Source organism: Amblyomma maculatum, chromosome 3 (genome assembly GCF_055883805.1).
Source record: "Amblyomma maculatum isolate TAMU_Amacu chromosome 3, ASM5588380v1, whole genome shotgun sequence".
Classification (NCBI taxonomy): domain Eukaryota; kingdom Metazoa; phylum Arthropoda; class Arachnida; order Ixodida; family Ixodidae; genus Amblyomma; species Amblyomma maculatum.
The window spans coordinates 23,149,064-23,174,644 of NC_139346.1; the positions used below are offsets into that span (position 1 = coordinate 23,149,064).

At 49.9% G+C, this 25,581-nt stretch overlaps 1 protein-coding gene across 1 annotated transcript in view; it reads left to right on the forward strand.

The window, feature by feature from the left end:
* Positions 1 to 25,581, forward strand: part of LOC146194338 (putative ATP-dependent DNA helicase HFM1) — a 212,462-nt gene that overhangs the window by 91,172 nt on the left and 95,709 nt on the right. The window contains exons 6-8 of the mRNA XM_084596530.1: positions 1,836 to 1,877; positions 7,154 to 7,234; positions 9,128 to 9,219. Of these exons, the coding sequence (XP_084452656.1) occupies positions 1,836 to 1,877; positions 7,154 to 7,234; positions 9,128 to 9,219 (215 nt within the window). The remainder of the gene's footprint in view (positions 1 to 1,835; positions 1,878 to 7,153; positions 7,235 to 9,127; positions 9,220 to 25,581) is intronic.

A 25,581-nucleotide genomic window follows, 5' to 3' on the forward strand; every position in this document is an offset into this window, starting at 1 on the left:
GCCAAAGGGCAAGCTGGGTGCAGCGAATCGCGCAGTTTTGCTTATAGTCTGATATGCTGCCGCATAGGGTAAATAAGCTTGATAATACTGTCGCTCTAGTGATACGTGCTAGACAGAATTACATTTAAAAAGCAGTTGTCAAACGCCATGCGACAATATTGTTACGTAGTGGCATGACAAGCGATGTAACACGGCGACACAACAGAAACAGAACGACGTGATGACATGACGATGAAAAATGCTTTAATGCCCAATGGGCCTGGCGCGAGTGCTCCGCCCCGCGCCACTGCCCGCTTCGTCACATCTTCGTAGCATTACCCGGGGCCACCGAGCGATCGTCCCGATCGATTGCTAGAAATCCAATGCATGACGGGACGATGAACACAGACACAGGATTGGGACATGAAACGCTGGACACCACAATGAATGCGAAAAAGGGCAGAATGCTTGCACCGGAGCATCAAGTCCAATCTTCACCGTTTGCCGAAGGCCAAGGCTCATGGACACGCCGAACGGCTTGGGCGGCGGTGCTGTCTTCGCTCGAGTGGTCATGAGGTCGCTTCGTCGCGCGGTCGGTAGGGTCGGTAGGGTCGGCTTTGGGTTCTTCCTGCTCGTCGTGTGTTGTGGTCAGTGCTGGGGACGAGGTTGGGGACAGCGGCTGGTCGGGTCTGAGCAAAAAGGGCTGGGGCAGAGCTGTGCGGCGATCTCCACGGGCTTTCTGCAGATGGACCCGGCGTACGGTTGGCTTCGACGGTGCAAGGCGAGGATGGGGATGAACCGCACCTCCAACCAAATGTTACGTGGTGGCATGACAAGCGATGGAACACGGCGACACAACAGAAACAGAATGACGTGATGACTTGACGATGAGAAATGCTTTAATGGCCAGCGGGCCTGGCGCGAGCGCTCCGACCCACGCCACTGCCCTCTTCGTCATCTTCGTTGAACCGAACGAGATTCGCGCATTGCAGCAGACGACAGCATAGCTGGCGATACCTAAGGCGGTCGCCTCCAGCTCCGGAGCGTCTGCTAGCGAGAGCGGGTGGTGCATGGTCGTCCGCAACTGTGCACGGTCAGTTTATCGTGCTGTGAGCGGTCCCGCAAGTTGTCAGACTTGCATTACTTGTAAGAGAATGTAGTGTGTCATGCAACATGACGTCGGAGAGTCGTACGAGGCGTACTTGCACCAAAAAAATGAGAAGGTTCAACGCTGCTGAACCGAGTAAAATGTTGCGGTAAGTTGTGTTTAAATTTTCTTCTATGGGTCGCCCTCTCAACTCGCACCCCGAAACGTTTCGCGGTGTTTCAAAAATACTTCGCCTCGGTAACGAGATTTCACACTTCCACAATCTATTTCAGGGCGTTCATGGTTCCTCTGTACCGAATAACAACATCACAGATGACTCATGAAATTAGAAAACTGCTTTGGAATATTTCGCTTCCATGCATTCCTATGGACGCTAAGTCTATTTTTCATCCCCAGTCGGCCCACGCTGGCGATAGAAGCGCCACCGCATCGTGCTTACGTCACAGATCGGTGTTGGTCTATAGCTAGGTTCAAGCAATGATGAAGCCCCACAAATTCTTCTATAGCCCTTAGTATTCCAGTTGTAACTACAGAAAATTCTGACGTTACTAAAGAAATTTGTTATCACAACAGCTTCGGGGTAGAAACAAATAATTTATTGGGGCAGCAAGTTTTTGTGCTGTTTTTTGGACTGGAAAATTTCTGAGCTTGAACGCTTGAAGCAGGGTTCCCCATCCAGCTCATATTTGCTGGTTACTGGCTGTATGCGCGTTCTCTGTGGAAACACCGTCTCTGTCTCTTTGCGCAGGTTTTCCCCCAGGGCTCAAGAGCGCCGAGGAGGCGTTGCTCGGTGAGTGTCTTCTCATTTTAGCAGAACCAAAATTGTCCCAACCTTTTTTTTCTTAGACAGAAGCGACTTTTTTTTCGACTGACGATTCTCTCACAACAGTCGTAGTTCATCCAAACAGTTGACGCCTTCTCTTATTGCGATAATATTTAAGGTGTCGTTGAGGGGGAATTCACGCGTTTTGTGGCGAAATTTTCTGAATGGCTGAGATAGCTGTGACTTCGACACCGCATCACCTCACCGGGTATTCAAACGACCCACGATACCACGAAAATTCACTGCCTACATGGAAATGTCCCCACCCTGTTTCAAAAAAGACGCTCTTATAATCCACCCGTCCGCCCTTGCTAAAGGTTGTCCAGCAACCTTAGGAGTGTGCCAGGCAGTCAATCGTTCGAAGCGCTCTTGGTCGAAGCGCGATACCTTCCTTCAGCGTATATGCATATTCTATCTGCCATGATGATGTTCCAAAATTTCAAGTTGCGATGGTTCTAACAGGACCATCAACAAATATACGCCTTTGCTCTTTGAGCCGCATCCACTCCGGTGCACTGATAGAGGCGAGCCAGTTATTACAAGGTTGCTTGACCCGGACATTCTTGCGGCGCAGAATTTGGATGAGCAATCAATCTCGAAATCAGCGCACTGAACATATTTCGCGCACCAGATCAATGACATGCGCTAAAGAAATTGCGCATTCTTGTACATGGCAAATTCAGGTACGCTAAGTTGAATCGTTTGCTAAGGTAGCCTCTTGATTGTGATCGTCTGCCGATGTTGATGGCGCCATTCCATGCAGTTCCCGATATCAGTCCGAGGCAAAATATAAACGTAGAAAAATCTGCATACTTGATGTTACATTTCGGTTTACAATAATGATGGATGATGACATTGTAGTACACACTGCGTAAGAAGTGCCCTCAATCGGCCACTGGTGCCACTTAATGCAAACCGCGCTATCCATTCAAATGCAGAATTGGCCACGCACGGAACACTGATCGATACATTGTCTAGGTGCTGCACTACAGGGCCGTGTCATCATTTCTCCGCCATTACACAGGGCCTCTAGAAGAAAAGCAATATCACTGATAAGGAAACGGTTGCAGGGTGGGGACTCGAATGTTGTATTTTGGGTAGTGAGCGAAGCCTGTAACCTCTGCACCATAGAATAACTTTCGTTCACAGCGGCTCAGAGGCCATATGCGAAGACTTCGAACTGCAGAGGGAGCAGAGTACATACATTACAGCGACACTCGGTTAATCAGTGTCACCAGTAACTTACTGCAAAACAGTCACAGTTATTGCGACAACATTGAACCTGTCTTCAAGGGGGAAACCTCTCTTTCTCTGTCAGGGTAATTCCTTGTTTGGTCGAGAGACGTTGTCGAGTTCGTTTAATATTGCTACGAAGATGACGAAGCGGGCAGTGGCGCGGGGCGGAGCGCTCGAGCCAGGTCAGCTGGCCATTAAAGCATATTTCATCGTCATGTCATCGCGTCGTTCTGTTTCTGTTGAGTCGCCGTGTTCCATAGCTTGTCATGCCACCACGTAATAATATCATCGAGCCAATTATATGGCTCGACGAATGCTCAATTTCTTTAGTGCATGTCATTGATCTGGTGCACGAAATATGTTCAGTGCGCTGAAATATGTTCAGGACAACCCAGAAGGCTGTGGAACGAAAAATGGTAGGGGTAACATTAAGAGATAGGAAGCGTGCAGAGTGGGTCAGAGAAATAACTCAAGTTACCGACATTCTAGTGGAAATTAAGAAGAAGAAATGGGCATGGGCAGGACATGTAGTGCGAAGAGAAGATAACCGATGATCGCTTAGGGTAACAAACTGGATTCCAAGTGAAGGAAAGCGTAGCAGGGGGCGGCAGAAAGTTAGGTGGGCGGATGAGGTTAAGAAGTTTGCGGGGGTCAAGTGGATGCAGCTAGCACAGAACCGGGTTAAGTGGAGAAATATAGGAGAGGCCTTCGCCCTGCAGTGGGTACATTCAGGCTGATGATGATGAATTATATGGCAGCGCCAAAACTGAAAATCGGCAACGGACCTCAAAAAAAAAATAATCGAAGGATTCACAAAATGTGATGGTTGGCTTGCGACTAATTTTGTTTGGTCAGCATTTCAATTTTGGCGGGCATGCCAACATTTTTTCGGCAGTGCCAACCATCGAATTTCGGGGATCGAGACGTATTAGTGGATAGATTTGTGATAGACTAAGGGTCGCATTAGTGTTATCGATCAAGCTACCCTGGATTTGATCATTTTCAAGAATTGAGTGGATTTAGGAGTCTGTTTAGTTAATCTGTCGTGTAAATCTAAGGGAAGGTCTTAGAAAAATTGTGAACGGTGACTCATGCCTAGTAATATGCGATCGCATTGAGTCTTTAATGAAGTGCCTAAGAACATACCATATGTACTTTAAAACAAGGTATGACACAGGAAATGGCAGCACAAAAACAGCCTCACTCTGATGCCCACGTGGAATCACCGAATTGATTATTTGAGCTGCTAAGAAGCTTAACTGGGGGCTGGTGATGTAAACTGATGTACTACTAAAGACGTACTATTACAATAGGTTGTGACTCTTTTACTTCTTTTGAAATTTTGCCAAATGTCTGCGCTGTCTACTAAATAATTTCTTTTGAACATTTTGTGCATGGATCCAAACTAGCCTGCGAGCTAGGGATCCAGATGCTTGTTGCAATGTTGCTTGTGTTGGTTTTGTTATGTTTGAAATAAATAAAAAAAGCTACATCGTGACAATAAAAATTACAAGGGTTCAACACGGCTGAACCAAATATTGAGCGAAAGCAATAGCTGCGGGTGACCGAGCGTTGTTCTCTTTTTCTTCTTCCTAAGCCCACATATAAAGCCCTGCTTTAACCATGAACGTGCCTTAGTGGCCTAAGGAGTACCGTGAATGCTAGGGTCCCAGCAGATTGATTCTGACATAACCATCCCATGTGAAACGAGAGACCCAAGGTGGCAGCTCCTGCCGACTGCTTGAGTTGGTAGCCCAGCTCTCACCCTAGTGTCATGTGGGGTGTGACGTCACAGCGTCACGTGGGTAAGACGTGGTTACCGGCCGCACTACGCTGAAGGCTCGAAACCTAGAGTAGCCTTTCGCAATAAAAGCAGTTCCAGTCGGTTACGATGCGAAGAAAGAAGTACGCGAGAAAAATGCCCTTGAGCACGCTGCGATGTAGGCTGGGTATTGGTGTAGGAAAGCTGACCAAGCGAACTGTAAAGACAAAAGGGAGCCACCACGCCGAGTGATAAACGTTGTCAGACCTCATCCGTTAGGCGTCGATGCGCAGATGTATGGATGTGCAGAAGGAGTGAACCTCCTGGTGTGATTCTTTCTCTGCTAATAGGAAATGCAATTAACTGTCGTGGTCGCCCTCGACATGTGCCTGAGCCTGACTGTGTATGTAGCAGTATTTAATCCTCAGAGTCCAGTACGAATCGACCAAAAATCTGGTAGTGGCTTAGCTTGGTTAAGCCTGGTAATTGCGAAAGCAATAGCTATGGCTAGGCCTAGGTTCAGCTGGGGGTGTAGCTGGTTCTGGGGCTTGTGGTTATGCTTATGGTTATGCAGTGATTCACTCTGGCCACGGCATATGGTTCAACTATTGTTTATTGCGGGGTGCACCTGGTTATTCTATGTGTAACTAGTAGCGAGGCAAGGAGTGCCGTGGCTGCAACGATATACTTGGTTGTGGGTAAGGTTAAGGCAGAATTGTACAACTGCCGCTCTGGCGCCACCTGCAATGGCCTTCTTTACGCCAGCAGAAATGAAAGCATCCCTGGAGACTGCGTTGGTTCCACCTGCCGCTAGGCCACCTCCTATAGTATCCAAAGTTGCACCCCGGCGGTAGCTGCGGTAGGAGCGGGAGTTAGGCCGCGGTTGGTAGCTACCGCCTCGCGAGTTCACGGCGCGAGTTGGGGGCCCTATTTTTGTGGCAGATGGATGACGTCACTCCGGTTGTAGCGCTCCCTCACGGAGGGAGCGGGAGTTAGGCCGCAGTTGGTAGCTACCGCCTCGCAAGTTGACGGTGGTGGTGGTACAAACTTTATTCGGTGAAGGCCCCAAAAAAAAATAAAACAAAATTATGTTGTCGCAGTTCCGTGGGTGGCCTTCCGGCTGCTGGTCGTGGCCTCCAGGTCACGCCTGGCGGCGACTTCCGCTGCCCAGGTCGTAAGCCGCTGTTGAAGTTGACGGCGCGAGTTGGGCAGCGCCTCCTCTATAGTTTCGTTTGGGCCCCTGTTTTTGCGGCAGATGGGATGACGTCACTCCGGCTGTAGCGCTCCCTCACGGAGGCAGCGGGAGTTAGGCCGTGTTTGGTAGCCCGTCCAACTCGGACCACCCTTACTGTTCTCCCGTCTCCTTCATCAACCGGACTCTGTCATCACGCGGCTTAAACATGAGCGGAGGGGTTTGTTGCGGGACCTTGTCCCCGGTATTACTCCTCCGATCCCTTCCGGCCTCTCTCGTCCAGCCTAAGTTCTAACTCACAAGACGCGAGCCGGTGCAGCGTACACACCGGACATCCTGAGTCAATGGCGCCGAACCAAGATCAGCTGCCCCAAACTGCCCTGCTGACTCTGTTGACCTGCAGCACTTGGTCTGGACCTGTCCTGGCACTGCTGGCCTCCGCGCACGCTACACATCTGCTCACCACATTGAGAGTTACGAAGACTGGACAGCCCCCAATACCAACGCCAAGCGCAAGCTTAGTGCCCTGCTAGACTTCATGTCGGAGTCTGGCGCCCTCAACCTCACCTAACTCACCCCCTTCCCCTCTAGGCCTCAGGTCGTCCTCATGAATAAAGGTTTATGAATGAATGAATAAACTACCGCCTCGCGAGTTGACGGCGCGAGTTGGGGCCCCTGTTTTTGCGCAGCTGTGCTTGGCGGCGCGCCGGAGGTCACGCTAAAGGTCAATGATAGCTACCGCCTCGCTACACGAAGGGCTGAAAAATGAATGTAGTATTGCTTTCGCAATAAAAACAACAGCTTTCTCTTAGGGGAGGGGGAGGGGGGGTGAAACGATGAAATTTGATTCCCAACTCATCGCTCGCGGGTAACAGTTGGGCCTGTCTCACTTATAGGCTTTATAGTACGCTCGCGGGAGGAGCTTTTTGGCAGCTGTTAACGTCGATCGATGTCCTGATCAGTGTGCCTCGTCTGGCTATTATACGATTGCTCATCACCTTTAGCTGGAGTTTTTAACTGCTGATGGAAACATTGGTCCCTTTGTACCCGCAGGGCTGTGCCGTGACGCGGTCGAGGCGCTCGCCTCCGCTGGCCTCGTCCACATGGAGCACGAGGGATGTCTTCGACCCTCGGGCAAGTTTACTTTGATTCTTTTAGCAAGAGGACGAACGGTGGTTGGAGCCCTTAAAACACATGCGGGTGCAGTGGTAAGACGCCCGTCTACTGTGCCGGAGTTCCCGGGTTCGATCCCGACCGCGGCAGCTGCGTTTCGATGGAGGCGAAACGAAGCGGCGTCCGTTTGCTGTGCGATGTCAACGTTGTTGTTGTTGTGGCTGTAGGAAGAAGGAAAAGAAAATGCACGGGCCTGCTACTGGCTCTGTAACGGAGCCACCTCCACTGCCTTGTGTGAACTGAAGAGAAAATAGAGAAGGGAGAAAAAGAAGAAATCCGAGGGATAGAAAGACGCGCGGTGCAACCACAGCCGTCGTCCACCATCTAAGCGGTGGCGGGTGCAATGACGACCTACAACAGATAAAAATTTGGTGGTTGACTAGCCTCCGTTGCAAGCGGCGTTGGCCTACCGTCCCAGCCCCATAGGCCCAGGTATTGCCACCCTTCCATAAAGTATCACGTTAAAGATCCCCAGGTGGTCGAAATTACTTCATAGCCCATCACTACGACTCCCCTTTCTCTCTTTCCACTTTCCTTCCCACCTTCTTCTCCTTCCTTACGGCGCAGTTTACGTGTCTACAGCGCAAGTGTGACAGATACTGCGCCTTTCCCTTCCTGTGAACCAATTATTTATTTATATTTATTTCTTCCCTACCCCGCGCCTGCCTCAGCTTTCGGAGCGTTGAGGTGGAATAGCGTTCAGCTCTTCCAGTTTCGTGTAACGGTACACTGTGGGGAAATTCCTTCCTGTTAAAGGGCTTCATGAAACGTGTATGGTGCGCACTGTGGCCAATGCGTGTTACAGAGTTGCACGCATCACGTAAAACGGTTATCCTAGCAAGACCGCTCAATTATTAGAGCGGAAAATGTTGTACAGAAATGGGATTTCGTCAGTACTATATAATTTTATACCTCATCTGTTTGGGGAGCTTTCTCTAACTGGATGAGAATGATTGGAATATTTTCATCGTACACAGTGACAGCGACACAAAACAAACCGCTTGTTCAGCGATGGCGCCGGTGGTACATCTCACCCCGTTCCAGGTGCAGAAATACTTTATTGCAATGCGCAAATAAAGCTTAAAATATACGGCAGTTTGGGCTGTGTTTTGGCACCTATTAGTGATAACACAGTTTTGATTGATTGGTTCATAGGAAGGGAAAGGCGCTGTATCTGTCACACTTGTTATGTGGACACCTGAACCGCGCCGTAAGGGAAGGGATGAAGGTGGAAGTGAAAGTGGAAAGAGAGAAAGGGGAGCCGTAGTGGAGGATTATGGAGTAATTTCGACCACCTGGGGATCTTTAACGTGCGCTGACATCGCACAGCACACGGACGCCACTTCGTTTCGCCTCCATCGAAACGCAGCTGCCGTGGTTGGCTTCGAACCCGGGAATTCCGGACAGTAGTCGGGCGTCCTACCACTGCACCACCCCGGCGGGGCCGTAAAGGTTTTTAACACTTCTATAAACAACTCTTGCTTCTTCACGGGTGTTGCTGCAAATAAACCGAGATGGCACCACCAGTGTCATCTATGGAACAACAGCCAGTTTGCTTCACCGTCACCGTAAATGACGCAGACATCAAAAGTTTTCTAATTGAATTTGGCGGGAGTACACAATACATTAGCCTTGAACAATACTGTCGACCAAATGCCATAACTGGGCAAAATGTGAGCTCTAAGAGTGGGAGGAAAGAGACGCGTATGATTACGCAACGGGGGTGCGATTCGCATCTTGACGGGTCCCTGGTGAGACACCGCTAGTGTGACTACCCACCAAGTGAGAGGTGGTCTTCGTGCTATGCGCAAGCGAGAGTAGTTTGCAGAGCGCATCTGTGTGGCCACTACGCAGGTGCGGGCCAGCTGATGGCGCGCCATTGCATCTCGCTGGACACCATGCGCCGATTCTCGGAACTGGGAGGGAAGCTCTCGCTCGCCGACCTGGTAAGACGGCCACTTCGGTATGCCACACTGTGATGGTAGGACAAAAAATGGTCAAGCTCGGTCAATGGAAGCGAAAAATTTGTTATGCTTGGTTAACTGTTGCTAAGCCAGGCATACAGATAACCTAGTTTACAGACAGGAAGCTCGATTACGCAAGGTCGAAGACGGTTTGATGTGGTTTAACTCCTCCATGGCTGAATGCGAACATCAAGGAAACGCAGCTGAAGAACTGCTTCCAGCGCGCGACTCGTTCATGGTTGTCTGCCAACCTCAAGGACACCATAGTCGGGCCTATACACAAATATGTTGAGGACATTTTAAAGGAGGATGGGAAGTGGGCTGTAGGTATGCAGGTGCTTGGAATGTTGTGTGGCATTGTATTAGGAAGTGTTGTACAATAATGCGAAATAATTACTTCGCTATGTTCACAGCTTTCTGTCCATAGGCTGCGTACGCAGAAAGCGTCCGCTGATCGCGTCAGCAAAATCGTGTCCGCAGAAGTTGTAATTGAGAAGGGCTAGAGGTTAATGAGTTAGGGGCAGAGGTTAAAGAAGGATTGGTGACCTAGACAGGAAAAGTAGTAAGGTAGGCTTGAAAATCAATGTGCAGAAGACTAAGGTGATGTTCAACAGCCTAGGGAAGGAACAGCAGTTTACGGTAGGTAGCTAAGCACTAGAACTAGTAGGTTAATATGTCTACTTAGGACAGGTAAAAACCGCTGATCCAGACCATGAAAATGAAATAAGAATAGTATTGGGATGGAGCTCATTTGTCAAGCACTCGCAGATTATTACTAGCAGCTTACCGGTATCGCTCAAGAGGAAAGTATACAACAGTTGCATCTTGCCTGTACTCACCTATGGGGCTGAAACGTGGAGGCTAACCAAGAGAGTTCTACTTAAGTTGAGGACAACCCAAAGGGCTATGGAAAGAAAAATGGTAGGGGTAACATTAAGAGATAGAAAACGTAAAGAGTGGGTCAGAGATATAACTGAAGTTACCGACATTCTAGTGGAAATCAAGAAGAAGAAATGGGCATGGGCAGGACATGTAGTGCGAAGAGAGGATAACCGATTGTCTCTTAGGGTAACAAATTGGATTCCAAGGAAAGGAAAGCGTAGCAGGGGGCGGCAGAATTTTAGGTGGGCGGAAGAGGTTAAGAAGTTCGCAGAGGTGAAGTGGATGCAGATAACACAGAACCGGGTTATTTGGAGAAATGTGCGAGAGGCCTTCTCCCTGTAGTTGGTATGGTTAGGCTGGTAATGATGATGAGAGGTTAATGAGAGGTGTCAATCGATAGAGGGTGACAATGTTTTGTCCAAAATAATTATGCCAAAAAGTTTATTAGGTAATTATTTACAGGTACAAAATGTAAAACATTGGCAGTGGCTTAGCTCTGCTATGCCTGGGTATACGTAGCGTAAAGCATATACTGTAGTGCGCGGCGCAACTGTCGTAAACACGGCTCCGGCTAAATGTCACGCGTCGGAGAGGAGCGCACGTCGGCGGCGGCGGCGAGGAGCGCGCAACGGCTATGGCTAGGAGGCGACATTCTGCGCCTCTTGTGACACCAAGCGGCTCTTCCGCATTCGCATAACTGGCGGCGCACACTCACGCAAAGCTCGCCTCTGACTCGCGCAGTGTAGCTTTACGCTACAAAACTCAGGGCACTTTGCCTCACTAAAGTGCTTCAAGGAAGCCTTCCCCGCCGCGCTGCTTAGGCATTGACTGCGAGACCGTTTGTGATCGACTAGAATTGTGACAGATACTGCACCTTTTCTTTGCTCTCAACCAGTTTTAAAGCCGCTGATGCCTGTTGTTGTGGCTGTAGGAAGAAAAGAAAATGCATGGGCTGCTACTGGCTCTGTAGCTGAGCCACCTCCGCTGCCTCGTGCGGACATATCAGAAAATAGACAAGAAAACGCCCGGCGGGGTCAGCTTCGTATATGCGCGCGCGCGCACGTGTGTGTGTGAACAACTTTTGTTTCTACCAGAATGTAGGTGGAGCTAAAATATTTTAATGAAAATATTTAGGATGTTGTTGGAGTCCTCAGTCCGGAACACCATTGGTGTAGGCTGCTGACCGCGCTCTTTCGATGAGTTCTTTTTGACCCCTCACCTCCGAGCTGCCTCCCACCCCTCCTGCGTTGGCTGGTTATTAATAGTGACACTCTGATTTCGCTGGCATGCCCACACCATATGGTACAGGTCCGCCTTCTCCCCGCAGAATTTGCATCATCATCATCATCATCATCAGCCTGATTATACCCACTGCAGGGCGAAGGCCTCTCCCGTATTTCTCCACTTAACCCGGTTCTGTGCTAGCTGCATCCACTTGACCCCTGCGAACTTCTTAATCTCATCCGCACAGCTAACTTTCTGCCGCCCCCTGCTACGCTTTCCTTCCCTTGGAATCCAGTTTGTTACCCTCAGCGACCATCGGTTATCCTCTCTTCGCACTACATGTCCTGCCCATGTCCATTTCTTCTTCTTAATTTCTACTAGAATGTCGGTAACTTGAGTTATTTCTCTGACCCACTCTGCACGATTTCTATCTCTTAATGTTACCCCTACCATTTTTCGTTCCATAGCTCTCTGGGTTGTCCTCAACGTAAGTAGAACTCTCTTGGTTAGCCTCCACGTTCCAGCCCCATAGGTGAGTACAGGCTAGATGCAACTGTTGTATATTTTCCTCTTGAGCGATACCGGTAAGCTGCTAGTCATAATCTGCGAGTGCTTGCCAAATGCGCTCCATCCCAATCTTATTCTTCTTGTTATTTCCTTTTCATGGTCCGGATCTGCGGTTACTACCTGTCCTAAGTAGACATATTCGCCTACTACTTCCAGTATTTCGCTACCTAATGTAAACTGCTGTTCCTTCCCGAGGCTGTTGAACATTACCTTAGTCTTCTGCATATTGATTTTCAAGCCTACCTTTCTACTTTTTCTTTCTAGGTCATCAATCATTATTTGCAGTTCATCCCCTGAGTTGCTTAGCAAGGCAATGTCATCAGCAAATCGCAGATTACTGAGGTATTCTCCATCTACCCTTATCCCTAACTGCTCCCATTCCAAGTCTGAATACTTCCTCTAAACAAGCTGTGAATAGTACTGGGGAGATTGTGTCTCCTTGCCTAACACCTTTCTTTATGGGAATTTTGTTACTTTCTTTATGCAGAACTATGGTTGCTGTGCAGCCACTATATATATATTCCAGCACTTTCACGTACGGCTCGTCTATCCCCTGATTTCGCAATGCCTGCATCACCGCCGAGGTTTCAACTGAGTCAAATGCTTTTTCGTAATCAATGAATGCTATGTATAAGGCCTGGTTATATTCCGAGCATTTTTCTATCACCTGATTGATGGTATGGATATGATCTATAGTAGAGTACCGTTTCCGAAACCCTGCTTGATCCTTTGCTTGATTGCAGTCTAAGGTTGTCCTGATTCTATTAGCGATTACCTTAGTAAATACCTTATACGTAACAGACAGTAAGCTGATTGGTCTGTAATTTTTAAGGTCCTTAGAGTCCCCTTTCTTGTGAATGAGGATAATGTTTGCATTATTCCATGGTTCCGGTACCGTCGATGACACCAGGCACTGCGTATACCGGGTGGCCAGTTTTTCTAGCACGATATCCCCCCCGTCCTTCAGCAAATTTGTAGTTATCTGATCCTCTCTAGCTGATTTCCCCCTTTTCATAGTTTCTAGTGCTTTCTTGGCCTCGTCCTTCGTCACTGGTGGAACGTCTGACTGTTTTTCCCTATCGCCAATCTCATTACGGTCCTGACTACTTTGGCTACTGTAGAGATCTGCATAGAACTCCTCGGCTACTTTGACTATCTTGTCCATATTAGTGATGACGTTGCCCGCCTTGTCCCTTATCGCATACATCTGGTTTTTCCTATGCCCAATTTCTTCTTTACCGCTTTAAGGCTTCCCCCGTTGTTTACAGCATGCTCAATATTCTCCATGTTATACTTCCTTATATCGGCCACCTTGCGCTCATTGATTAGCTTTGATATCTCGGCCAATTCGATCTGGTCTGTTGGATTGGAAGCTTTCATACTCTGGTGTTTCTTAATCAAATGTTTCGTCTCCTTAGACAGCTTACCGGTATCCTGTCTTGCTATCCTACCGCCTACTTCTACCGCGCACTCAGTAATGATATCTCTGAAATTAGTGTTCCTTACCTCTAGGGTAATGTCGTCATCCTCAGTTAGAGCTGAATACCTATTCTGTAGCGAGATCCTGAACTCTTCTGCCCTCCAACTCACCGCTAATTCGTTGATGGGTTTCTTTCTTACTAATCTATTGTGTTCCTTCTTCAGATTTAGGCTAATTCGGGACCTCACCATCCTGTGGTCACTGCATCGCACTTTCCCGATTACCTCTACATCCTGCACAATGGCGGGGGTTGAACACATTATGAAGTCGATTTCATTTTTAGTCTCTCCGTTAGGACCTTTCCATGTCCATTTCCGGTTCTTCCGTTTGCTGAATAAGGTATTCATGATTCGTAAGTTATTGCGCTCTGCAAACTCAACTAGTAACTCCCCCCTGCTATTCCTAGAACCAATGCTATAGTCACCTACTGCCTTGTCTCCTGCCTGTTTTTCCCCTACCTTGGCATTGAAGTCGCCCATTAGTACAGTGTACTGCGTTTTTACTTTTCGCATTGCCGATTCTACATCTTCATAGAAGCTTTCAACTGCCTGGTCATCATAACTACATGTAGGTGCATAGGCCTGTACAACCTTCAGTTTATACCGCTTATTAAGCCTAATTACGATGCCTGCAACCCTCTGATTAATACTATAGAATTCATCTATATTACCCGCTATACACTTATTGACAAGAAAACCTACTCCTATTTGTCGCCTTTCTGATAAACCTCGATAACACAGTACATGCCCATCCTTCAGTACAGTATATGCCTCATTTGGCCTCCTAACCTCACTAAGCCCTATGACATCCCATTTCATGCCCTCTAGTTCCTCTAACAGCACTGCTAAACTAGCTTCACTAGCTAGGGTTCTAGCATTAAACGTTGCCAGGGTCAGTTTCCAATGGCGGCCTGTCCAGCGGAGCCAGGCTTTCTTAGCACCCCCTGCTGCGTCACAGGTCTGACCGCCGCCGTGGTCAGTTGTTCCGCAGCCGCTGGTGACTGAGGGCCGCGGTTTTATGGAGCTTATCATATGAGGTTGTGGCCAATTACTGCACCAGGGTGGCCAACTCCTGTTCTGGTGAGGGAGTGCGTTGCCGGAGGTGTTCACCGGTATCAGGTCGCACCCGAAACCTGTGTATGCAATTCCATCGACACGCGGATTTGTTTTTTCATCCGGTGGAGAATCGCGCGGCACCGGGATTTGAACCCCGGTCCTCTTGCATGCGAGGCGGATGTTCTACGCTGCGCCACCGCTGCACTTTCCCTGAGTGCTCTCAAAAATTGCCAAAATACCCGAGTTGGCCATTAGATCAATTGCAACATTGAAGACTGTCTCCCAGCCCCCAGCTATTGTTTATGTTAGACCTTTAAGTGTTGGTGGGCTTTTTTCACATTCAACCCCCCCCCCCCCCCTCACAGTACTGACAATGCCAAATATTCTTGAGAATTTGACCTTTAAGCTTCAAGCATTACTAGTAGGGCATGCAGTTTAACATTCTCAAGATGGCCATGAACTATGAGACATGCCTAAGTGAATAGCTCTAGATCAATTGACACCTTAGAGTCTTGACACACAGGCATTACACAGCACAGCCACAACGGGTCTTCACGTCTACTTTTACTTTAATGCGAGTGCTATGGCTCTGATTCAGTATTCCAGCCTTAGGCACAGCAATTCACTGCCATAGCTACTCTTAGACAGCCCATAGTGAGTCAAATGACTCTGGATCTATTGCGTGTAGCCCTCGTGGGTTGTTAAAAGTGTTGGTGTGTAGCTTGCGGAGGTGTACCTCCTCCCCTTTGTTTGGTGCCTTTGACTGTGGAGGGTAGACCCGGCGAGATGTTAAGTGCTGAAGTATTTCAGTGTAGGTTAGCAATGGGGTAGGAGGTTCCACGAGATCCGTATTGGGTGCCCGGGGGTGAAATGCTTGGGCTGAGGCGGGTGCGCCCTCATTCCCTGGGATGCCCTGATGAGCTGGTACCCATACTAAGTGTTTATGCATGGGTTGGTAGCCACGGGTGTAACTATCTTGCAGAATTTTAGCTGCTAGCGGTGCTATCCTGCTCCTGAGGTAATTGCGATATGCTGTTTGTGATTCTGTAAGAATGTATTCTGAGGTAGTGCGTGTTGAAGCTAGGACAATCGCCACTTTTTCCGCAGCCAGTGTGTCTTGGCTGGGCAATATTAGTCCATCCACTGCTTGATTTTGATGCACTACCCCAATGGCCGCCATTCCCTGTTCAGGACCCGCAGCATCGACATAGAACACACCCTCGCGCCCGCCGTAGTGCCTTTTCATAGCTTCCGCTCGTGCTTGTCGTCTTGGCTGGTGAAAATCGGGGTGCATGTTCCTCGGCAATGGAGTTCCCTTGAATTGTCCTCTCCATGAGGCTGGGATGTCGCTTTTAAGGTCTAGCTGCCGGGGGCAATTGATGTTAATGTCGTTCAAGACTTGTCGGCCAGTCAGAGTCGTGGAGGGTCGTACCACCTGCGCCGTGAGGTGTGCCTCTATCAGCTCGTCTACCGTGTTGTGGACGCCCAGTCGTAAAAGCCGGTCCGTCGATCTCGTAAGTGGAAGGCCTAGGGGTTTCTTGTAGGCTGTTCTGATTATGACGCCGAGGTTCTTGATGTCGTCACACGTCTTGAGACGGACGTAGTGTGCTGCATAGACAATGCGGCTCACGACGAAGGCCTGCACCAGTCGGAGAGTATCTTCTTCTCGTACCCCTGATTTCCGCGTCGTTATTCTGGCGATCATTCTGGCGACTTGCTTGCTCACGAGGCGGAGTTTCTGGATGGCGAGGTGGTTGTTGCCCTCGTTATTGATGCACAGACCAAGTATTTTGACGGTCTGAACTTCATTTATGGGTCAGTTGTCAACGTGTATATCGATCATGGCCTGATGTTTGTGCTGGCGGAAGTCTACGAGCTCACCTTTTTGGGAGAGCAGGTTAGTCCACACGCTCGTGCATAATTCTGAACTGTTGTTGCCGCTGTTCGTAGTTTTTATTGCGAAAGCAATACTACTTTCACTTTCAAGCTTTTGTGGTGCGACGGCGGTGCAGATGAAATGACCTTTCGCATGACCTCTGTGTGACGTCACGCCTCAAAGCTGGGCGACCAAGGATTCCAAGTCAGGCAGCAGGAGTGAGCGGCCGCGCGTTTGATGAGCTCCGTCGAACGCAGCCGTTCAAGTCCAAGTTTCGACCTACGGCGTGCATTATACCGCTGGATTCGACTACACACGTGAAGTGGAGTCCGAGGAGACCGCAAGTTCGGAGGTAGGCACACTAATTTGCCTATTTTTCGGCGGCCCACGCGGGACGCTAGGCCTATCCGTAGGCCTAGCAGAAGAAAGACGCTCTCGGTGGCGGGAGCCATGGAAGAGCATGAGCAACACAATGGAGCTGGTGGAGGGAGAGACTATCGACTCCGCGGAGCTAAATAAGGGTACGTGGTTTGCTGGCAAAAAAGAAAGGCCGCGTAGTGCCCCTCGAAGATTAAACGCGAACCGCGACCAAAGATGAGGAATAGCGGCGGGCTACAGGTCACAAGGCCGCCATCGGAAGAGAGCTAGCGGTTGGTTGGTTGGTTCATAGGAAGGGAAAGGCAAAATCGGTAGAGAAGCAGTCCTCGAAGATACCGAGGGACGCCGAAAAAATAATAATACGCCCCCGGGGCGGCGTCAGCCGCCTAATAGAAGGTAGAATGATTGAACTGGCTGAATCGATCACCCGCGCCGCCGGCATCGAGCTCAGGGACGCCAGGAACGACATCATCTCGGCAAATATAAAGCAACAGTACATACTAATTGCCACTACTAGAGAAGAGCGTGGAAGAAGGTACGCGGCTTTGCGCGCGTAGTTCTTTGCGGCAGCGAAAATATCGAAGTAAAGGCCTATCCCGCTATGCCTGAAGATTGCGGCAAGGGAGTCGTGCACGACGTCCCCCTGCGCTATTCCAACGAAGAACATTGGAGCGAATACGCAGGAGAAAGGAGAACCCTTCAGTGCTCGGTGTTCGCAGACTGGGAGCAACCTCCAAGACAATACTAATCCTCTTCGAAGATCAGAAGGTACCGCGCTGGGTATACCTATCTCCTTTCGCGCAAAGATGCGTCTTATACAAGAAGAAATATCAAGTTTGCCACGCGTGCGGACGCATGGGACATCGAGACGACGTCTGTCCGGATCCGAAGAATAAAAAGTGCCGCGGATGCGGCATGGAAAACCCGAAAGAAGGTCATCTGTGCGAACCGAGGTGCCAGTTATGCGGAAAGAATCACTTCCTCGGCGACAAGCGATGCAGGGAGATATATAGAACCTCTTACATCACCAAAAAATGACGATGGGAGAAAAGCTGGGTCAGCAGGAACAACTGAGAATGGCTGATGCAACGCAAAACTGCGAGCGCGAGGGACGCTCAAGAACCAGAAATGGTGAAGAGGACCCCAGGCTACTAAGGAGGAGATCGAGAACAAACAGCAAGGACTGCCACCACTTCACAGCCAAAGAGGGAGACTTCCCAAGGCTGGAGGAAGGAGCCACCGCCAACTCTACGCGACGCCGCTCGAGCTCCGGTACCAGGGACCGATCCAGCTCTGGACGAAGGCGCTCCAGTTCGAGGACCTTGGCTGACTCCTTTATGGCCAGCAGCTTCGGGTGCTTTACACGGGACCCCAAGACGTCGTGGGGCCCACCTGCAAGCAGACGCAGTCCGAGCGGATATCGAAAAACGGTAAGCTTCACGGTTAGCAGCTCACAGGCAAATAGGGGAGGCAGACGAGAGAACTAAAAAACTAGAAAAAGAGAATCGAGAGCTCAAGAGCATGCTCAGCACGCTCACTACAGAGATTCAAAATTTAAGAATGGAAAAGAGTACCCCCCCTCCTCCACCGAGGAACCAACTGGTACCCCAAAAACAGGTACAGAAACAGATGCCCTCTTCCCCGCCTACAAAGGTCGTAGTCGCGCGCCCTGAGCCGAGGGATAATGAAAAGGAGAAAATGATTACTGAAACAATCAGGCTACCCCCGCAAAAACGTTAAGGGGACGAGACGGACCCGCTGGTGGCATTAGAAAGGAGACTGGACGCTAAATACGAAGCAAGATTTGAAAGAATCGAGACCCTCCTCACCCAATTAATGGGTGGAGTAAATCAAATGCAGACGCAATTCACCGCGATGCAGAACGCCTTCACCGAGAGGCTAACTACATAAGAAAATACGGTGACCCAAATGCAACAAAATGGACAGGCGCAGTAAAAATGAAGACTCTCTGGTGTGGCAGTGGAACTGCCGCGGCTTCCAACGAAAACGAGCGCTCTTGCAACAGCACTTAGAGCAGAGCGAAGCAAAACCTTTAGCTATAGCCCTTCAGAAAACAGGAAAATGTCTACCAAAATTATCGGGATATCAGGCGTTCCACGGTGACCGGGGAGAAAAATCCCGCGTCTCCACGCTAGTTAAAAGACACATAGCGGTAGTCGAGAATGAGGTCAACTCGCGTGACATCGAAGCTGTATTAACAGAAATTATCACTGGTCGCAAGAAAGAGCCTAGTCTCTTCATCTTAAACGTGTATAGCACCCCCCAGCAGAGAAACATACGTTTCGGCGCCCTCTTCCGCAAAGCGATAAAAAACAGCAGGAAACAACCTCTTATAATTCTAGGAGACTTCAATGCCGCCCACCAAGAGTGGGGCTACAATAGACACGACCCCAAGGGTAGGCAACTGTGGGAGGACATGCATGAGCTCGGCCTCACCCTCCTGACGGACCCTAGCTGCCCATCCAGGATGGGAAACAGCGTCTGTGCAGACACCACCCCGGACCTTACCCTAGGAAAAAACGCAGGAGACGCAGTCAGGAAAAAAGCTCAAAATTTAGGCAGCGACCACTTTGTTCTGGCTCTCACCCTCAGCAAGGGCGTCAAAACGCGTCGCCTCAAAAAGCCAAAATCACCGTTTGGAACAGGTTTAGGCAAATCAGAGAAAACAGCGAATCGGGTGATGAAATCCAAAACATAGAGCAATGGGCAGAGACGTTTAAGAAACAAGTAGAAAAAGCAACCACGACCCTACGGCAGGAAGATGCGCCGGTGACGGTTGACAGCAAACTCCTTCATATGCCGGAAGCAAAATGCGGCATGGAGAGGCGTCTCCGGTCGCAAAGATGGAACAGGAACCTTAGGCGAAGGATAGCAAGATAAACAAAGAGATTGAAGATTATGCAGTAAAACTTTGCGAACAAAACTGGTGTAGTAGGTGTGACGAGATGGAAGGGAACTTGAGCCTTGCTAATACATGGAGCCAACTCAGACACCTACTTGATCCTGACAATTCGAAAGCTCAATCGGGCATACGACTGACGAAAGCCAGACACGCGTTCGAGGGACGGACGGGGAACGCAAGGCGAAACTAATTAACATGTACGTAGGCGACACACAAACCTTAACCCAGCCGGATTACGAAGGACCCTTAAACGAGGCCCTAGACGCGCCGATCCCGGAGGCGGAGGTTCGCGCCGAAATATTAGGCCTAAAAACAAAATCGGCTCCCGGCCCAGACGGAATCACAAACAAGGTTCTCCGAAATTTGGACGATAATTCCATCCGCACGCTCACCAAATACATGAGAATCGTATGGGACAGAGGCCGCCTCCCACAACAGTGGAAGACGGCAAACGTAGTTTTGCAAACTCCCTAAACTAGATAACTTACGACCAACCTCTCAAACATCCTGTATAGGGAAATTGATGGAGCGTGTAGTCCAAACGCGACTAACGCGTTTCGTGGAGCTTAACGACCTGTGGCCGCATGAAATGGTTGGGTTCCGGCCCGGCCTGTGCACACATGACGTAATGCTCCGCTTGAGACACGACATCATAGAAAGCGAAACCAGGGACGCGAGGGTACTACTAGGTCTAGACCTGACAAAGGCGTTCGATAACGTAAAACACGCGGCAATTCTTTCTGGCCTCCAAGAATTGGGGGTCGGAAAAATAAAGACTTCCTGTCGGGTATAACGATAAAGATAAAGTTTCAGGACATTGAATCCTCCACCGTCAAACTAGGAAGCAGGGGTACGCCACAGGGGAGACAAAAGAGGGCCGAGACTCTTGCAAAGAAAGCGGGGAAAAGGAAGCCGGGGGAGGTCGCCTACGTGGACGCGGCTAGCGGGAAGTCGGGGGCGGCGGTGGCTGCGGTCGTCAACGGCCGCGGCGTACCCGCCGCCGCCGCGTCCGTTAGAAGCCGAAATGTAGACACGGCTGAAGAAGTTGCCATAGCGCTCGCTTGCGTTGGACCGGAAGCCAACATAGTTATTAGTGACAGCAAAACAGCTGTCTGGAACTTTGGAAAAGGGAGGGTCTCGAAGAGCCAAAATTTTAGAGAAAGGAAAACTTGAAAAAGCATTCGAATTATTTGGACCCCCCGCGCACGAGTCTGTCCCCGGCAACGAGGCGGTGCACGAGCTAGCCCGAGCTCTCTACTTCCGGGCAGCCGTAGAGCCGCCTGATTGCGATGGCATGGACGATAGGCTGCAAACGTATAAGGAAATTTTAGAACACTACAGACTTAGCAGAAGGTCCCTGCCACTACCGGACCGAACGCTAACTTACAAGGAGGCCGTCGCTTGGCGGTGCCTGCAAGCTGGGAATTTCCCAAGTCCCGCCTGGCTTTTCCTCACCCAAGTGAAGGAAAAGGCGGACGATAAATGCGAAACCTGCGGAGAAAGGGGTACTCTGGATCACATAATCTGGCAATGCCTTGATTCCCCTGGCGCTAAGGAAAACATAAATATTATAGAAGCCTGGGAACTGCTACTGCGGAGCGAGTCCCCCGCCAGCCAGCAGCAAGCTAACCACCTGGCGGCTGAAGCCGTGAAGAAACACTGTCGCTTCGCCTGTCTTTAGTCGCGGAGGCCCCGGCCTCCGTCCCATAGGCCTGCGTGCCGGAGGCGGGGAGTAGGAGGCCTCCTACATCGGTGGAAAAATAAAGTTCATAACAACAACAACTTGGCGACCAACTTGCGCCGTCCGTAAGAGACGGTGGTGCGCATGAACGGCGGCCTAACTCCCGCTCTCTCCGCCAGGAGCGCCACAGGTGTTATGACGACACACCTCAAAGCTGGGCGACCAACTGGCGCCGTCCGTGAGAGACGGCGGTGCGCATGAACGGCGGCCTAACTCCCGCTCTCTCCGCCAGGAGCGCCACAGGGGTTATGACGTCACACCTCAAAGCTGGGCGACCAACTCGCGCCTTCCGTGAGAGACGGCGGTACGCATGAACGGCGGCCTAACTTCCGCTCTCTCCGCCAGGAGCGCCACAGGTGTTATGACGTCACGCCTCAAAGCTGGGCGATCAACTCGCGCCGTCCGTGAGTGACGGCGGTGCGCATGAACGGCGGCCTAACTCCCGCTCTCTCCGCCAGGAGCGCCACAGGTGTTGTGAAGTTATACAGCTGTATAAAGCGGCGACCAACTCGCGCCGTCCGTGAAAGACGGCGGTGCGCATGACTACGATGCCGCCTACTGCTAAGGATGATTTCGCAACCTACCGTTCTTAACCAAGCTAAGCCTCTTCCAACGTTTTAGAGCGCAGCTCTTTGGCGTCCGTTCCTGGGTTTCGCGTCGGCGTCGTCGTCGGCCTCGTAACCAGCTCCGCCCCCCTTTCATCCCTAAAGCGCTAGCAGCGACCGACTGATATCGCTGGATGCCGCTGACGCCGCTAGAGAGTCAAGATAACGTGACTGCATAGAACACCGTCGCCGCCATGCAGAAAGAGGAGGGGAGGGTCCCCCCCCCCTGTTCCTGTGTGGCGGATAGGGTGCTCTTCAGTTGCCGACGCGCCGGTTATTTCACGTAGGCCCCGGCACGTCGACGAATACGTGACCACCTTCCAACGGCTAGACCTGGTTCTTGGCGCTGCGGAAGCGAGGGTATCATATTGTTTGCGTCGGCATCGGCGGCGTTGTCCCTGAAACTAATTCCGCAGCTGGGGTTGTCTCACTATTGGCGTCAGCAGCATCAGTCATTCGCTGCTATCTCTTCCCTCCTCCCGTTATCGCGTTGTCCGCTTGCTGCGCGCGCTTCTGCCCCCATCGTTTGCTGCTGGGTGTACACGCCGCCCCCCTCCGCCCTCTTCCTGCGGGTCTCCGGTTGTCAAAGCGCCGGCTGGAACTTAATTCCTTTCTTCGCTCCTCCTCCAATGCAACCCCTGTGCGGTGGCAATCAGAGAGTCAGATCGGTGGCGGCGGATCTGTATATGTGCACCGCCCGAGCTGAAATTGCCGCTGCCGTTCGCCACTGCGAAATTATCTGCCAGTTCTTTCTGAGCCATGAGCGAGACGAATGTTGACATAAAGACAAACAGGAATTTCTTCACACTTATGCGGGAGAACATCCCGTTCCTCGCTCGTAACGCGTCCCACGGCTGTGACAACCTCGCGAGGCACTTGTATAGATCTCGTCTTTGAGAGTCAAGCATTGGTGTACCAAGTCGAACATATCGCAGTCTATTTCTCCGACCACAAAGCTTCCTTCATGACTGTCAAGAACTGTTAGTGGAGTCTTTGTTAAAGGAATACGTGTGAAAAATAAAAAAAAAATTCTGTGATAGCGCATACATGCGTTGCTCGATTTCTTTGCCTCAATCTATCGAAAAGGTGAAACAGCTTATTTGCCGCGCTCAAATTTCGCATTAGGAAGTAACTTAATCGTCGGTAATTTTTTCTTCAATCATTCCCATACTACCTGTGGTTGTCCAGATGGTTATATCATCAGCGTACAGGGCGTGCCGTATGCCCTGTATCTGATTTAGAAGAGGTGGAAGATTTCAGAGTGTAATATTGAACAGAAGTGGGGACAATACTGCCTCATGGGGAGTGCCTCTCGTGCCCATCTTCACTTGCGTTCTTTGTTTAGTGCCGATGCTGATGTTGACCGTTCTGTCTCTAAGGAAATCATAGATGTATGAGTAGACTCGCTTTCCACAGTTCATGGTCTGGAGGTTCTGGAGGATTGTGAAGTGCTTGACATTGTCAAATGCTCCTTTGAGGTCGAGGAAAAGAAGTGCTCGACATTGTCAAATGCTCCTTTGAGGTCGAGGAAAAGAAGTGCTCGGTCACTGTTTCTGCGTGTTGGGTCAATGACTTCGTGTTTGAGTTGCAGAAGCACATCATGGGCGGACAGATGTGCTTTGAATCCAAACATCGTGTGTGGCAGCAGCTCGTTGCTCTCTATATAGTTGGAGAGACGCGTGTGGACTGCCTTTTCCATGAGTTTACATGCGCACGACGGGAGTGATATGGGGCGTAGGTTTTCAATGCTGATTTTCTTGCCGAGTTTGGGGATAAAGTGTACATTGGCTGTTTTCCATGCCTGCGGAATAATGCCGATGCACCAGCATTCTTTAACGTATTCCGTAAGTTGCTGCATGGCCCCTTTGCCGAGGTTGGTTAGAAGTCCGACCGTAATTTTGTCTTGTGCCGGGCTGTACCTCGGCGCATATCTGCTAGTGCTGCTATTATTTCTTCTAAAGTGAAGTCTTTATCTAGGTCTTTGTTCAGTTCCCTCCGGTATTCTGGATTTGAGGGTTCTGCGTCTCTCGAAGTGCAGATGTAGCGACGCATGAGTTCATCCACGAGTTCGTCATCCGAGCTTTAAAAGTTGTACAAGGCTCGATGCAAATTTCTACGTTGTTCACTTTTCGATTTCGGTGGATCAATTAGGCATCGGAGAAGGTTCCACGTATTCTTGCTGTCTAGGTGACCTTTGAGGGATTCGCACCTTTTAAGCGAATTGGTGCGAGCGAGGTCTCTTGCGTATTGGTCTGCTTGAGTAGCTAGCTTCGCTATTCGAATTCTGAGTTGTCGATTGTGCCTTTGTTTTTTTCCACCGTTTTATGAGACTACGCCTAGCTTCCCAAAGGTGTAGGAGATGGTTGTCAACAGCTGGGTGGTCCCCGTGGTGGCAATGGTTTTTGTGAGGTTTTCTTTAAGGTCGAGAATGGATGCCGCCCACTCTCCGTAACCAGTTATTTGTTCCGATGTAACTAGTTTAGTGTCCTTCCTGAATTTCTCCCAGTCTGTCACTCTGGCTTACCCACGTGGTTTGCTGTGCTTGTTGCTTTCAAAGATGGTCTGCAGCACGTAGTGATCGCTGCCTACAGTCTCTCCCGTATTAAGCCACTCATAGTTGCGGGCGCTGCGGACGAGCGGAGGTCTAGGAAGGTTTCCCGAGTTATGCTGGTACCAACGCGAGTCGGATGCTACGGGTCAGTAAGGTAAGTGCCATGTCAGCGATGGCGGAAGCTATTTTCCTGATTTTAGTGTCTTCCTTTGGATATCCCCATAATGGGCTAGAAGTGCTAAAGTCGCCGACTATAGCTAGGGCAGCTGTATGAGTTTCTCTTAGTGCTTTTATAAAGATAGCGTCAAAGGCTACGCGGCATTGTTTGGGGCGACTATATATAGAGTATATAGCTGCCCTTGCTGTTACGGTGTTGTGGTAGCAACTTTATGAAAGTATATTCAATTTCGCTGTGTAGATCGAAGTCTACCGTGTTTGCTGTGCATCATTTGTGGACCAAAATGAATGTCGAGGGGTTTGTTTGATGTGTTGAGTATCCTCTGATCTTAGCCTCCATATTCACTTCTTGCAGGGCTATTATTTGCGGCGCATGAGAATAAGTCTATGTATTGTTGTAATGTTTCCCTCTTACGCTTTAGTCCCCTGCAGTTCCATTGTAGGATGGTGAGTTTAGGTTTTGGTTGTGAGGCGATCTTGAGGATTAGAAAGATTTGTCTGATCCTATAGTGAATCTTCAGGTGCTTTATCAAGTTCAGGGATGACTAGGCGACGATTTACCATTTTACCCTGTAGTTTTGTGCCCTTGTTGTGAGAAACATCCGAATATTCCTGAATTTTTCAGTTTATTCTAATCTCCTACGCTTGCATCCTGATTCGAAGTGGTTCAAGTTTTTCCATCATGGGCTTGATGACGGATTCTAACATGCTTTTGATGGTCGTCTCGATCATAATTTGTAACTTATTCGCCATGAGATCTTGGACTGATTTTCCAAGCGGGTAATGCGGTCCTGTGTTTCGGTGTTCTCGGTAAATTGTGGCATGGGTGCCTGCGGTGCTGCTGCCTGCTGTTGTGGTACCTGTGGCGTTGGCGCGTGCTGTGGC